At 38.4% G+C, this 17,540-nt stretch overlaps 1 protein-coding gene across 1 annotated transcript in view; it reads right to left on the minus strand.

The window, feature by feature from the left end:
- Nucleotides 1-230: 230 nt before the first annotated feature.
- Nucleotides 231-17,540, minus strand: part of LOC126251439 (mucin-17) — a 138,742-nt gene continuing 121,432 nt past the window's right edge. The window contains exons 15-17 of the mRNA XM_049951863.1: nt 16,740-16,932; nt 9,541-9,712; nt 231-7,550 (exon numbers count right to left, since the gene is read on the minus strand). Coding sequence (XP_049807820.1) covers nt 4,343-7,550; nt 9,541-9,712; nt 16,740-16,932 — 3,573 coding nt within the window. The 3' untranslated portion in view covers nt 231-4,342. The remainder of the gene's footprint in view (nt 7,551-9,540; nt 9,713-16,739; nt 16,933-17,540) is intronic.

Here is a 17,540-nt window from a genome sequence, read left to right on the forward strand (position 1 = left end):
TTGCATTTTGAGACTCGAGGGAAAAATTAAGATAATTGCAGAAGTTAGAATATTCAAACCACAGTGAGTTCTTTTTTTCTTGCCCTTGTCTCAGTAACATGAACTACATCAGATTTTGCACAATAATTCTGGCACACACTTGCAGAACATGTATGATGTGTGCACGCACATGTGTGCGTGACACCCCCCCCCCTCCCCCCACACACACAAAACACAGACACACACACACACACACACACACACACACGGGGGGGGGGGGGGGGGGGGGGGAGAGAGCGCTATTCTACATGCAGTATTGCCCTACAAAGCTTTGGAAACATATGCAGATTCATTTTATTTTTTGGACTATACTTTCTTTATAGACACTGAATTAAGAATCGCATCTGCTTTGTTTGCAGATATGTTCATCATAGAAATAGATACAAGAACAAGGGAAAGGTTATATTTAGTGTCTCAGCTCCCACAAAACAGCCAATTTTGGTGTCAATTGTTATTCTGTTGTATTGCGCTTGCAAATTTGATGAATATTGTAACTTACGAAAACCCATTGGAAACAGTGGAAGTCGCACTACATTATTTGAATACAGTAGTTTTGGAGCACATACAACTCCCAAAACACTTGCATCTGATGCAGCTGTTATGCCAATAAGATTATGTACTTCACATGAACACCCTCCTCCCCTGCCCTAGCAATCCCATATAACAAAATTTCTTCCAAAATCTTAGTAGTGACATTACCCATGAGTCTATAATAAAGAGTGTCTTTTGAAAGATGTCAAAAACACAGTGAAATTAATGAAGCTGAACTCTTAATTGAATATTTCATTAAAATATTTCTTCTAAAAAAAGGAACAATTTGCAGTAGCTAAAACTGCTACAGGAAGAAATGTAGATTTCCATTGATGGTAAATAGTTATTCTATGCTCCAGGTCCATAGCACCAGTACAAATTGGCCAGTGTTTAGTACACCAAATCTGCCACTGCATATAAGATTTAACCACACTCCATTATGTCTAAATCTGAATTTTTATATCAGATCTAAATACAGCCAATTGCTGACAACTACACTATCATATAACACTCATTATACAAAAGAGCTACTATGTGGGTACACATCTCCAAATTAACACCACCCACAACATTCATATATATCAAATAACTGATATGCTTGACAGTTAAAGAGCACCAGACAACTAAATGAAATGAAATACTGTTTTCTGAAACAAAGAAGATGGAGTAAAGTGATTGTTCAATTCAGATTAAAAATGCAAAAAGTCTTTCTCAGGAACTGAAGCCACTTTTACTTTACATAATAATGAAAATGCAACTTATGGTCTGTCATGACACAAAACCTACATTCAAGGGAAGTAATAGATTAAAAAAAAAAATAGGTTCATATTTCAAAAAAGGGAAGGAAATTAGATTTGGACATGAATATAAAAGTATCCTATTTTAGCACCAAGGCCACACATCTGAGTCATCACCAAAAACACTTCACCACTAAGAACTTCAACCAATATTCTCACCCGTGTGCTGCCTCATTCTAAAGACTTCTCCCTTCATTTTTCATATTAACAATGCTTTGTTTTTCTTCTCCATCCCTCTTACCCCTGTATAATGTGGTTCTATGTCATCTCGATTAAAGAAGAATAGTATAGATATAAAACTGATAAAACCATATCACAACATATAAACAACTGTAGAATAAATAAATGAATAGTGAATTACACAAATGCCACCTAAAGATTATTTTCTCCACAGCAACAATTTTTTTCCATCCCTAAACCTTTGGGTTAAAATAAAAACACTAAAAATATATACCCTAAAGATAACAATAAATGGTCAAAAATATTGTTTCACTTACATGTGATAAAAAAAATTACATTTCAAGTATGGATGAAAAACAATGCATCCTTGAACAGTAATAATCAAGATGTTCAAAAGTTTTCTTCAGATGAACAGTCCAATTCAAAATGCAATAAAGAAGTGTGATTACTTTCTCTTCATAACTATAATTTACTATTAGCAACATAAAAATGGCAACATCTGTGTTGATCAAGTATACCAGATGCAAATGTAGGTGATATGGAACAGAATAACAGTGTAAGAGGAAAACTGTACAGTGATTCAATGAGTGGTCCATAAATATGCAACATGTGAAGGAATTTGATTAGTGGAAGTGTGACTGCATGTCTTATACTTTAGTCTAGTTGTCATACACAGAACTCTCTTAAGAAGAGTTTCAAATATCTGCAAACAACAACAGTTCTTCAAGGTGATAGACTTGTAAAAAAGAGATGTGCAAGCAATACTGTGTAATTAAAATTGATAACTCAGAAGTAATATTGCCAGGAATTTCTCAACAAATTGTGAACTGAGGCGCTGTCTGACATGGATGAATTCGCTGAAGCTCGAATTGGCACTCACTTTATGTTAGCATTTGTAATTAACAGGAAATTATCAGAATAATAGTACCAGCCTCTTTCTTTCTCTCACAGGTAATTAGTTTAAATTAATTCTGAATGTGATCTTGTAGCTGATAACCAATTGTTGTTTTGTTCTTAAGTTCTGTCAGCATATGATGCAAAAAACTCAGAGCAGTAATACCAATAATGGTCAATGAATCCACTTTAATTCTGAGATTGTCTATGCTATCCTGGATACAAACTGTATCTCAAATACACATGTTTTACAGACAATGTGATGTAAAAAATAGTTGGATGAGCACAGAAAGTTCTGTAGCTATTCACATGCAGATACAAGCATGTAAAGAGAACCATAATTATACTCTTACTTAAAGTAAACTGATGAAATGTAATAAAACCTCACTTAATGGTCCCTTGCTGTTGTGCAACACTGTTTATAGGCACCTCAGATAAGTAATCTACCTAAAACAACAGTTATTCAAACTTTCAAATGTGATTTACAGTTGCACATAACTAGGCTTTTTCTGCAAGATCTCCTCCAATAATGTGTAAGCCTACAGGAGCAACTGCTTCCCCCAATTAAATAACTACAACTGTAGTTCAAGTTTTATGTGAAATAAAAACATTTTAAAGTGTTGAAACAATGGAGATCCTTCCATCAGCATTTTAGTACCAACAATAATTCCCAAGCAAAGCTGACACACTACATTTTAGAAATTAACTTATTTTATAAAGGGGAGAAAAGGTTAACGTAACAACAATAACAGCTGTTTCCATCTGATAGGAAAGTGGAATGATTTGTTCATACTGTATATGCTGTAATTCATAAAAAAGGTAAAACTATACTTCTCCCTGCCTTAAGTATCACATTTACTGGACAAGGACATATATTTCCCTACTGCAATACTTAATACCAACTTTAGAGTTGCACTAACAGCTCTATGACTTAGCCAGATTTCAACTTTTGAAAAGAAACTTGCCATTTCAAGACTGCAAGGCAAAAAGGTAAATTACATAAATGGTTTCTTTTAAGCTTTCTTAATCATTAAAAGAACTGCAGTACTGTTCTCCTCTTATGTTTCTTCCAATGTTCAATGTGACTGTACTGGATAAATATGAACTGAAGCATTGCTTTAGATACCATTATACAAATTACATTAACAGTAAGCAATTTACACAATAAAAAAATATTATCACAGTTGTCATGTAAACATTTAAACAAACCTGTTACCAGTATCTTGGTAACAATCAACAAGTTGAAAACTCTGCTATAAAAAGTATATGTTATGCATTAACAAAACTTTAAAATCGTCTGACACATTGCACCACTATGTTTTCATAGTTCCAATAATTCTTGTAACACATAAAAGTGATCTGGAAAATTAACATTGTTTCTTAAATTGTTCATCAAAATAAGAAACATATTTTGGATACCATAATATGGTAATGAATGTAACAGGAATGCTTTGATTTTGTTTCTCCAGATTAAAGTTTTTCAGTCCTAGGCTAAAAAATACATTAATCAGTTCACCACAGTACACGGTACAGAGCCATTTTCTTAAATACAACACAGCAGCAAAATCAGTGGCACATGTCCTACAATGCTCATTACTTTGTCTCTCAGCATTGTTAGTCTAACTTCAATTTCTCGACTATTCTGTGCACATAGATGCTATGAGTTCTAGTTCTTCATTACAATAAGCACCATTACAGAACTTCAAAAATGGAAACAAAATGTTCTGTGAGAAATGCCAGAAAAGATATAAAAGTTACACAAGACACTTATCTCATTTGATGGCCGTGCGAGTCATATTCTCACTGAATTAGGCATTCAGCAGTACACCTTGCTTATGAAGCCTCATACTTCATTGTAACAAGAATCAGAGTGTTAACTCTAGAACAAAAACACATATCCTTCACTTTTTAAAGGAAACAGTTCTTCCTGAATCAGAAATGGCTTTTGAACTTGCACTGGGTGAGGATGGTTTAACTTTATTTGAAGCATTTGAGGGTACTCTTGAGCTCATTACAGACCCAGTGTTCTTTTCTGATACAGTTTCAAATTTTTGTTGCAAAGATGCAACATGGGAAAGCTTGCTGGCAGCCTGGCGAGCACCAGTGGGCATTGTTCGATTACCAGAAGATTCCGATGCTGACCTTGCAACAGTAGGTCCCTTCCCTGCTGTCCTGATACCACTTTCCTTGCCACTGTTTGACACATTCCGTTTATCTGCTGCACTGCTAACAGATCTTGGTACTGTTGGCTTTGGAGCTGTCTGGGGTTGTTTCCCTGAAACACTTATCTTCCCTAATGTCATCTGTGGTTGTTTTGCTAGCCCTGTTGCACTAGAAGCTTTAGAAGCACTGACAGATGGTGCACTTTTGTTATTATTTGTTGCTGAGCGTCCAGCAGTCCTTTGACTTATTTGTGTTTGTGATTTATCGACATTTGTTGGCACCACATCAGGAGACCTAGCACCTGACCTACTACCTTTTCCACTTACAACATCAGGAGATTTCTCTGCAGATCCATTCTCAACAACAGAACAACTAGAAACTACATCAGGACTATTATTTACATTACCAGTTTTAACACTGCTAACAGACGTTTTATTTTTACTTGAAGTAGAGCTAGTAGGAGAAGTTACTACATTTCCTTTTGTTATAATTGCAGAAGTGGGTTTCTGAGTTCCATTTGCAGAAGCAGCTACTGGACCTGACACTCTGGTGTGGGCAGATGCACCTGTTGCAGGCTTTGGTGCTATTTTTTCATTCTTTATGCCTATTTGTGCTTTTGTTACAGATTCTGATGATTTTTTTGCATCTGTTACTGTTGAAGGTGATGAAACACTTTCAGATTTTAATGCTGAGGCTACACCTTTATTTTCTGAATTGATGTTGGCTTTTGTATCAAGTTCAGCACTTCCTGCATTTTGTGGTGTTGAACGGAAAGCTGCAGCCAACGGGCCAGAAGAGCGCTGGAGAGAAGAGCTAAACGGTTTGTACGATGACACATCAAAACTTTTAGAAAAACTTTCTGTTGTGGATGCTGCTGAATGACTGGGAGTAGTCTTAAAAGTGCTAAAATCGCCAGGCTTACTGCTTAAAGTGTTTGGTTTTGTAGTGCCCATTGATCCAGAATTGACAGCTAATGGACTCAGGTAGCCACTACTGGAACTGGATGAACTGTTTGAAGCCTTTGTGCTTGGAGGACCCACTCCACTCTGTGAAGTGTTACTATATGTGCTGGCAGAAGATCTGTATATGCTGCTGGCATATGGTGCATTTACGTAAGTGCCCAAAGAACTGTTAGAAGAAGCTACTGCACTTAATTTTTCAGGAAAAGGTTGTGGTGATCCCGAACCAGCCACTGAAGAGTCTGTGCCTGTTACTGTAGAAGAAGCATCATCGTCTTCCGTTTTGTGTGTGTCACCTTCTTTCTTTCCCCTGGCAACAGTAGAACTACTATATATAGATTCCATATTCCTTGCCTGAATTTCATTTACTATCTCTGAAAGTAGGCCAACTGATTCAGCACTCCCAGCAGAAACACTGTTTTCCAGTGGTTTTGGTGAATGGTATTCACTAAATGAGGGTGCAGCATACTCAGATTTCTCAGCTGTTTTTGTGTTTCCATTTGTTGTCTTTGCAGTTGTTGAAAAGCCTCTTTCAGTATTCTTCCTACTTTTTTCAGGAGGACTTTCTTCAATCACAGCATATATGTTGTCAGCACTCACGGGACTTGTTTCTTCATCAATGTTAGCTAATGGGGCAGAACCTTCTTGTATGAGATTTAAGCAGTCATCATAAGCATATTCACCATTGTTTACCGCAGGTGGGTTCTGATAGCCTGGTAGTCCTATGATTCCTGTATGTAATTCATCAGCTTTGGTTGTCGGAGGTGGAGGTGGCCGAGGTGGAGGTGATGTAGGACGACTTCCGGCTGGAATGCTTGTAGGTCTCTTTGTGGCAGAAGACTGTCTCATTGATCCAAATGTAGGAATGGCCGGTCTCTGCACAACCGATCCTGTGCTCCTCATGCTCTGAGCTCGCATGACAACATTCTTATTGGGCTCTTCATTTGATACTGATTCAGCAGCTCTTACTGGCAATGCATTCTGTGGAACTTCTATTTCTTTCAGTGGTATTGGCTCAGAAATCTGCAAGTTTCTAAGTGTATCACGATCAATTTGAAGTTTAGCGGCTTTAACAGCATGATGGTGTGTTCTAGGAAGTGAGTTTGTGCCATCCCCTAGTTTATTTTTCAGTTTCTTTTCATTATTATGGCCTGTTCCATGAGCACTAGACTGTGATCTATTTACTGGATTTTGACGCATCATAAAAGATGCAATACGAGTAAGTGTGGGATAGCTTGAACCATTTTCTTTAGATTTTCTGTCTTCTAATGACGAAGAGAAAGCAGACATATTAACAGCAGATGTGTTAGGTATAGACACAGGCCTGGGAGGTTTATTTGAACTGGTATTGGTGTCTGAAGTTATATTTGCAGGAGGAACTTGAGGTGCTGGCCTTGTAGGTACTGACGGTGCTGCTCGAGCAGCAACAAGCTCCTTAGCAGTGCAAGTAGTTGCATCAAGAATTGGGTTGCTAATAACTGGTCTAGACACAGGTGCACTCGTTACTGATGTGGACAGAGGTGCTGATGCAAGAACAAAGTTATTCTGTGCAGCTGTGGTACATGTATTACTTGACCTTGCAGGAAAATTAGTTGGCTTTGGAGGGACTATGGCGACAGAGGGGACTACTGGAGGAGAAACTGGAGAGGCCAGTGTCCTCACAACAGGTGGTGAATGAATCTGCGAAGATCCTTCTGACGAAGAGGGTAGTGGTGTAATTGTGAAGCCTTTAAAGTGTCCAAGTAAATTATTCTGAAGATTCCCTGAACTGTTTGTATTTGTTGATGCTGCTGAACCAGTAAGTGATCCAGAACTGCTGTCATGTGCTGGAAGCAGAGAAGCACGAGCACTATCAGAAGCACTTCGGTGGTCAGCAGGAAGTGGAGCAGAAATTTCCAATCCATTGCTTTTATCAGGGTGATATGCCAAGGAATTTCCACGGCTTATTCTCCGTAGTTGACCGTTTTTCTTCTCCAAAGGTTTCATCCTACAGAGAGAATCATTATCATTATATTTCAAGCAATTTACAGCACACAAATTTAAAAGACCGTAAGCAAATTACACACACTGTAAAGAATTCCATAAAGAGGAGTTAATGTCACAGTCTATCATTGCTGCATGATAAATAAGCAAATTTAATAGCTGATAAACAAACACCACACACACACACACACACACACACACACACACACACACACACACACACACACACACCATATGCATGTTAAAAGCAACTTCAAAAGCAAAGCAGGAAGCCAGATGAAAAAAGAAAAGAAAGATAAATTTACTGAACCACCTAAAGGATAAAACTGTTCAAATATGTTTTGTTTATGAGTCTGCAAATAATAATAACAACAACAATAATCATCTTAATTATCAAAATGACTACAATGTAACACATTTACAAGTGTGAAAAGTATGTAAACATTACACACATTATAATAACTAAGTGTGATAATGCATGGTAAAATGTAGTTTATGAACTATTTATGTGTTTTAAAAAATTTCATATTACTCGGAACCAGAAATTTGTCTATGTACTGCAATCTGTCCCAGTCCAGATGTATATAAGAAGATACGTTGTGTTATGACTGCAGGTACATATCATATCTTAAAGAAAAGGTAACATTCATTGCAAATCACACCCATGCTTTAAAAATTAAAGAATTAAATTCATAAATTTAAAAGAGCTTACAGAGCAACAGACCAACACAATGTTAAGTTCGAGACGACGATAAATTATAAAAAGCTTTTCCATTATTTAGCTATTAAAAACAACTAGTAACTGAAAATGAGCCAATTGCAACGATGCTACAAAGCATTTAAGAAATTTACAGATGAAAGCTCTGCAGGGCAATATGAAATAAAATTAGCACTTGAGGGTAGTATAAGTATGCTTTTCATGAATAACATATTTAAATAAGTGTTACAGTATGCAATGGTGTTTCTCTGATTTCAACATAATGTTTTGAGTAATGACTGTGACAAAACAGTCTTGTGTCTACAGAAATTGATGGTGGCTTTACTGAAATCATGTTTCCATTCAACAACTCTGTTATGATTATGCCAAGAAAAACTGGGAGATAAAACATATATGTGCCACCCCTCTGGCAAACGGAGTCAGCTTAAAAGCACGGGATATTTACATTATACTTGAAAAACTTCATGAAGTAATCTCATTATATGGAAAAAAGCATCTACATTATATCTGCACTACATTATTTTGAGAGGCTGTTGCTTCAAATCTTGATGCAAGTGCTGAAACACTTGGCTTGCTAACAACAGATTTGAAGGCCACATCATTAATCCTTAGCATTGGTGGTGTTTCTGGTGTAGAAGCACCAGATGAGTCTGACTGTTGCAACAATCGTTTTTCTGAAGTTGCAGTTTTTATGGACAAACCTCTAGAATTTTTTCGAAGAATATTTTTTGTGGAATTCCTAATATGATTGCCTACAGATGTAATATTACTCTCAGTGCTTATGCTCTTGGGATGTAGAGTACTTTGAGTGGTTGTAGGTAGATGCACTTCAACATTGACTGTGTTTACATCACCATGTTTTGTCTCTTCACATAGTCCTGCAACATTGTTAGGCACTGTACCTGGTATCTTTGACTCATTAACAATTTGGAAACCTTTTTCAGCATTAAGAATATGGATAACATTACTGTTTGTTGTGGATATTAAACCAGTTTTAGTAATTTCTTTCTTACTTCCAGAAAGGCAACTGTTAACACCTGCACCAGCAACAGAAAAAGAATGTATTTCAGCAGCTGAAGCAGTTTTCTGGAAGTTGTTTTGGCTATTTTCATGCACTACATCACATTTAAAGTAAGTATGCATTCTGTCTCTTAAACTACTGAAGTATTCATGCATAGCTCTGCACAGACCATTCCCACATTCCACTCTACAACAAGAATTACAAATCTGATGCAGTCTCTGGTGCAATGAAGTTATGAAGTGAGGCATTACGTACGATGGAGGGCCTCTTCCATTCATTGTAATTGTCGAAGATGGGATGCTGCTGTTCTTCTTCCACCAGTACTTCACATTTCGCCGTGTGTAATGAATGAAAACAGCAATTATGGCGACTAAAGGAACAATTCCTAAGAATATCACGTACATTGCTGTGATTACATCTTTTCTTCCTGAAAGAGAAATAACATTCATTAGCAATTTTATATACTAATACGAAAGAAAAAAATGAAAAATGAAATACAATAATTAGGGAAAGCCCAAATGCAACAAGCTACGAAAGACAGTGGTAATAAATACAGTTAATCAAGCAGATGAATAGAAAGGATCTTTAACTGCCAGAAATGCTACAGTAGCTTAACCGGGAGGGGAAAAAAAAGAAAGAAAAATGTTTGGAAAACAACACAGATGACCTGGAGAAATTAAATTACATTACTGCAAATGAAGACATGTTCGGAGGCATCCAGGCATTCATTTTCATAAAATTCCTAAAAGTTACAATGATATTTTTCACAAATAAGCTGTGGAAAAGTTCATACAACATGAGAGTGGTAATAATGAAAAGTAAAAATGGGCAAGACAAAAATGTATTAAGGAACATAACAATCATATGGTCTTAGAAAAATTAGATACTGTGTGCAAGATGATGACACGCAATTACAAGGAAATAAAAGATAGTGATGTTATATCTATAACAAATATCAATAAATGAGGAAAAATCAAGAAATGAAGTTCACATTACTAAGAATGTAAAGCGTGTTTTATTGCCTTTGTTGTGTTATAGAAACCCTAAAAGTAAAAATGGAATGAAAGAGAATTTCAAAACATTAACAAAATTCTAAAGAAAATAGATACCAATGCACAGATGAAAAAGCACTTCATCCCAGAAGTAAGAAACAACTAGAAAAACTATTGGCAAGAATGGCCTGAGTCTTCAACATGACTACTGCAGCAAGTCAAAATATTGGTCTCAGTATATAACAACATGATAATGCAGTCACACATCTGGAAACATTTTTGTTGAAGATAACAACAGCCACAGAAGCCTATGCTTACGTAATTGTCAGGTCAATTAGAGAAGATGCTGGGACAAGCTAAAACGAAACAGAGGCAAAAGTTATGAAAAGTGATAGAAAGTAGGATAATAACATCCCATCAAAACTGGACCTCTTCAATGTTGATGTTTAGCAAATTCATTTTATAGCAGGAGACGTGCAATCATTGACCTATTTGGAAAGCATGATTTCAAAAAAAGAGAAGAGGGGGAAGATTAATCTTTAATACACTACTGATGATGGGGTCATCATAACTTGAGAACATCACAACTGGACAAGGATAAGAAAGGAAATTAAATGTGTCATCTTCAGATCATCCATCCTAACTTTCATCTTAAGAGAGACACGCGAAATGCAGATAATCCTGCTCTTTCAGTATGTGAACTATGTGTCTTCTTAACCACTGTGCCACTTGTATCAATACTGATTACAAAATATGGAAAAATCAAAAAAACATAGAAGATTGATAATGGTGAAGAAAGTTATCCTTAATAAAACAGATCCATTGATATCAAATGTTAAACAACTGAAACTCTGGCATGGAATAACAATAATATAAACTAGGATAGGTTGCCACTCCCCACCTGGAGGACACAGCGAGCTGCGAACAGGCAAATTTAAAAGTAGACTATTGGATATTATTAAGCTATCAGAAAAGGTTGCTCATCTGATGTAGGAAAAAAAGGTAAAACATCACACACACACACACACACACACACACACACACACACGCACGCACACACACACACACACACACACCTCATAAGCACATGGTTATTGTTGCATTCAGATGCAGAGACCCAACTTCAATCATTTCCTCTACAGACTTCCCACATTTACTGCCCTTTATCACCTAGCACCCTGCTCATCACTTTCAGTTTGCCTCCATTAACAATATCATCCCCAGTGCTAACTGCCTTGCCACCACTGAACAGTACCTTTCTCAAACCCGACTGTCTCTAAACCTACAACCTACTTCCTGGTCACCAAGACAATCTACATCATCACCTGTAATTACTTCTTTGAGGGCATCACCTGTAAACAGATCTGCAGTACAGCCATGGGCACCTACATGGCACCATACTATGCCAACCTATTCATGGACCATCTAAAAGAATCCTTCCACTCAGAATCCCAAACCCCCTTACGTGGTTCAGATTCACTGATGACATCTTCACGACCTGCAACAAGGGTAACAACATCCTACCCACATTTCTCCAGAACCACAACACCTTCTCCTCCTCCTCCTCCTCCCCCCCACCCCCACCCCACCCCCACTTTACCTGGTCCTTCTCAGCCCAACAGACTACCTTCCTTGATGTCGAACACCACCTAACAGACAGCTCTAACAGTACCTCCATCAACATCGAAACTACCGACCACCAATACTCCATTTCAACAGTGCCACCCATCCAAAACCAAGCAGTCCCTTCCACACATTCTAGCCACCCATGGCCATCGCATCTGCAGTGAGGAGCAGTACCTCTCTGCCAGGGTTTCAACTACCTTTTGCAATGCCCTAAAATGAGAAATCCACATGGTATTCTGACACCCACATCCATCTGTCCCTATTCCCAGGCCCAGATCTAGGAGGGGCAAACTGGGATATATACCCTTGCAACAACTTTAGGGGGCGCCAAATTCATATTCTTGAAGAAAAAAAACCTTGTTTCACAAAGTGCCTAACATCCAGCGCACGTTGGTCTATCAATTATTCAAATGATTTTGAAAAACATCCTTGTTATTTTTGAACATTTTACATTGATTTCTGAATGAACCAAAAGTTGAGTTTTGAATACGTGCACAGTGTACATGATATCTCTGCCAGTGGAATCCCCATTATTGCATTATAAACAAAAGCATAGTAAAGGACAAGAAGACATGCTCTTCTGTCTTGATACTGAGATGTATTGTCAGTATTACACTGGTTCTTCCAGACAGATAGGGTTGCATCATTGCCAAATCTATAGAGGAGGTAACATTTCACATGGAAGGGATGACACTTGTTAAATGTAAATATTTCTGTTTGACAGTTGGCTTTATATGAACTGAGTTGTGAACTTTATCCTCTATAAGGATGATATCAGTATTGAGGAAGGTGTTACGAGATTTACACAGGGATCATGTGAAAATTAGTTAACTGTTCATGAAGAGAGGAGCATTGGAAAGAGCTACCATTGTTTCGTATGGGTGCGACCCTGATTCATTTCTATTGTTGGTAAGTGTGTAGCTGACTCTAGTGATCAGTCATTGGTATGGTATCTGAAGAGTTTTCACTGCAGTAAGGTTTAGCACCACAAACCATGTGCATGAGGAATTTTGGTGTAGAGGTAGGTGACTTAGTGGTGACTAGTGAAGTGTGTGGTTGTGGTGGGGCAGTCACTGACTTCAGCTGTTCCAGGAAATTATTGGTGTCTTTAATGTAAAAGGAAAGTTTTTATGTAATAAGTTTCAGATGTCAGTTATCACAGGAATTACCCTGAATGCGTAGTCCATTCCCCTCCTGAGTTGCTCGTATTAGCCAAGGGACTGACTAGTCTTAGGGCTAACTACAGTAGCTAAGACCTACTTTCCTTTTCACACATTGGTTGGAAGTTATTACTTATTTATGCAACCTCTAGTACACATTGAGCTAACCAATTACAGAAGTACTTAGACTTTACCAGCTGTCATCCTTTACAGGTGAAACAACTCCTTCCCTACAACCTTGGCATTCAGGGTAAACTTTCTTACTTGGATGCTGGCTCCTTATGAAAATATAATACCAGTCTCATTCTGTCTTCACTACCTGTAAGAATCCCACCAGACAGTTCACATAACAAATTTTGCACATGACCTTTGGAAGTCGCATATTTCTGATCCTTTTCAAATCAACAAATGAGAACGATTCTCATTACCCACTACTAACATGGTTTAATGTATTAACAAACTTCTTTGGTTGGCCTATGATTTCCCAAAATATTCTGTTCAGATTCCATGCTCATCCTTGGTCAATTTACTTATCATACGATACTTGTGCCTACTCCTGCAGTATGTCAACCTTATGCACTCTCTTACTACTACCTGCAACAGTCCTGGTAGTGTCAAAGCATGTTCCACCAAAATGAGTGTCACACATTGGCACAAACAAATTTGTTTATAGTAAATATCTAGCAAATGGTTCAAATGGCTCTGAGCACTATGGGACTCAACTGCTGAGGTCATTAGTCCCCTAGAACTTAGAACTAGTTAAACCGAACTAACCTAAGGACATCACAAACATCCATGCCCGAGGCAGGATTCGAACCTGCGACCGTAGCGGTCTTGCGGTTCCAGGCTGCAGCGCCTTTAACCGCACGGCCACTTCGGCCGGCAGCGGTCTTGCGGTTCCAGGCTGCAGCGCCTTTAACCGCACGGCCACTTCGGCCGGCTAAATATCTAGCCTTTTATAGATGTATGATAGCCTCCAGAAGCTATTAGTAAGGAAGAATAGCCCTAGACAGGGAGCACATATTGGTAACTCTTAGCAACGCATTGCAGAGTTCATTATGCAACATCATAGTTATGACCTTGATATCAGTTTCACAGTATGTGCAAGTTTTTATTCTTCCTCTCAATGCCAGTTCCTCCTTTTCCTCTTACTGTTTTTCTCTTCAGCATTCCTTGTAGTATCATTTATTTTATGTACCCCATTACAAATTTTCTGGGTCTTCATTTCCCTCACTTTTTTGGCTCACTTGTGACATATTTTCATTCATCTTTAATTTGGATATCCCTCTCCTCCAAACACACACACACACACACACACACACACACACACACAGATATATATCAACTACACAGTTTCGACTCTCATGCTGCCTGTCGAGCAAGGCACCCCTGACCCTGAGTGCTGGATACTTATTCTGACAGATACAGTAATTTTTTCATTATCAGTCTTCTCTTCTTCTGCCAGAAGTAGTACTCCCTGATTCTGAAAGGTAGCAGTTTTACGTCGTTTAAATATTTCTATCTACTATCACTTAGTGAATATGTTTTTCTTTATCTATATTGTAAACAGTAATTTATGAGAATCTATTGTTATGGGAAGAATTTTAAAGCAATTTATAGTTCCCAGAATGAGATTTTCACCCTGCAGCGGAGTGTGCACTGATATGAAACTTCCTGGCAGATTAAAACTGTGTGCCCGACCGAGACTCGAACTCGGGACCTTTGCCTTTCGCGGGCAAGTGCTCTACCATCTGAGCTACGGAAGCACGACTCACGCCCAGTACTCACAACTTTACTTCTGCCAGTACCTCGTCTCCTACCTTCCAAACTTTACAGAAGCACTCCTGCGAACCTTGCAGAACTAGCACTCCTGAAAGAAAGGATATTGCGGAGACACGGCTTACCCACAGCCTGGGGGATGTTTCCAGAATGAGATTTTCACCCTGCAGCGAGGTGCCGAGTTAGAGTCTCGGTCGGGCACACAGTTTTAATCTGCCAGGAATTTTCATATCAGCGCACACACTGCTGCAGGGTGAAAATCTCATTCTGGAAACATCCCCCAGGCTGTGGCTAAGCCATGTCTCCACAATATCCTTTCTTTCAGGAGTGCTAGTTCTGCAAGGTTCGCAGGAGTGCTTCTGTAAAGTTTGGAAGGTAGGAGACGAGGTACTGGCAGAAGTAAAGCTGTGAGTACCGGGCGTGAGTCGTGCTTCCGTAGCTCAAATGGTAGAGCACTTGCCCGCGAAAGGCAAAGGTCCCGAGTTCGAGTCTCGGTCGGGCACACAGTTTTTTAATCTGCCAGGAAGTTTCATATCAGCGCACACTCCGCTGCAGGGTGAAAATCTCATTCTGGAAACATCCCCCAGGCTGTGGCTAAGCCATGTCTCCGCAATATCCTTTCTTTCAGGAGTGCTAGTTCTGCAAGGTTCGCAGGAGTGCTTCTGTAAAGTGTGGAAGGTAGGAGACGAGGTACTGGCAGAAGTAAAGCTGTGAGTACTGGGCGTGAGTCGTGCTTCGGTAGCTCCGATGGTAGAGCACTTGCCCGCGAAAGGCAAAGGTCCCGAGTTCGAGTCTCGGTCGGGCACACAGTTTTAATCTGCCAGGAAGTTTCAATTTATAGTTGCTACAAGCATTTTGTATCATGGATCAACATAAAAGAAAACTTGATGGAAAATGTGACAGTGCAGAAATCTAATTTATTAGGAAAAGAAATAACTTTTTAACCAATAGCCACCATACAAAGGCAAATGGGTGGTTCATGTCTTTGTTCATTCAAGCTGCGCACCAAAATAAAGATTTCCTGCAAAAAAATTATCACTCTGTCTACTACAGCCTAACAGTTTTTCTAGTACGTAATCAACAGCAAAACATTGTAGAAGATGATTACTTGCTTATCACCTGTATTTAGGACAATTAATTTCTTTGCTAAGAAAAAAATCAAAGTAAAAATTGAGAAATTATGAAAGACTAAAATAAAAGTTGCTATGGAAAAGAAAAAGTCACAGAGAAGCTCAGCTATAGTCAGACATAACAGCTGTAGGAGGAAGATAAGTTTGCTGCAATAAACAGCTGCACCTGCCACAGCACTGAGAGCTGGTAATGCAGAAATTCTTTCTGCTTTTTATTACTATCTTCCTGTTATTAGTAAATTACTCATCTTAACAACAACTTAATAGTATGTTTAAGTGTAGGCTTTAGTGGCCTATCACTGTCAATAAAATTCTTCAAGATACGTGACCGAATTGTTTGCATGTAAAATTCTCCGACACTTTGGCCACATTTGCAATTGGCTTTCCTCAGGACCTTATGCTTACATTCAGCAAAATGCACTGAGGGAGGCCATTTGCGACAGTGGCCAAAATGTCAGAGAATTTTTTATATTGACAATATAGTCACATATTGAATTTTATTGACAGTTAATATCATATACCTGAAGTCAGAAATCCTTATTTATTACACTATACTGTACACTAACTGGTGCTCAGACAATTTTTGGGTCTAAAACTTACAATAGAAATGTAATATGAAATGAAGAATACACTATTAAATAAAATGTCCCAAAACATAATCTCAATACAAAGGTCCAGTTCATGACTGTAACGAACAAAACTTTAATGATTAGGGTGTTTTATAAAACATTAAAGAAATCAGAATACTATTGATGTTCTCTACAAACCATTTGGATCTGAAGCAGGTCCACTATCTTCACTGCCACCAGTCCCAGGATAGTCACACAATGGAGGAGCAAATCCTGTAGCACAGTGGCAATGACCTCGACTGTTACAGACACCATTACCATTACAGTTCTGGGGGCACACAGCTGCAGCTCGCAGTGAGCCCACTGGCATACAACGCTGGCTCACACACATCTATCAGAAAATTCAACAGGTACACAGTGAATTCAATCGTGCTGACACTGACTACTTCTCAATTTAATACAACATCATGAACAACATTATCAAGATAATATCAAATACACTATCTTCATGCACATCCTGAAGCAAAGTGACTTGTAAATCAGATTGATAGCAGTATTATGAGGTTGGAATCAAGAATCTTTTGAAGTCAAAAAACTTGTTAGCAGAAAAGAAAAATCAATAAGTTACATATTCTGAGAATCACCGTAGTATGCACTCTTATTTTTTCTCTCTGCATTCTTTTCTATTGTTTGAGTGCATGAGGGAAAGGATGGGGGGGGGGGGGGGGGGAGAAAGAGAGAGAGAGAGAGAGAGAGAGAGAGAGAGAGAGAGAGAGAGAGAGAGATAGCACTGTGGTTCACTCCCCACTGTGGTTCACTCCCCAAATAACAGCCTTTTGAAAGCATTTCTGTGACTACACATTTCAGTCTTGTTGCTGCACATGCATGCACCACAAACAGTCTAGGATAGAACTGAATGAGCTGTATTGGTAGTAACAATTCCTCTTTCCTCCCTCCAAAGCGATCTTCAGACACAAAAATTACTACCAATGAAAGTTC

Source organism: Schistocerca nitens, chromosome 4 (genome assembly GCF_023898315.1).
Source record: "Schistocerca nitens isolate TAMUIC-IGC-003100 chromosome 4, iqSchNite1.1, whole genome shotgun sequence".
Taxonomy (NCBI): Eukaryota; Metazoa; Arthropoda; class Insecta; order Orthoptera; family Acrididae; genus Schistocerca; species Schistocerca nitens.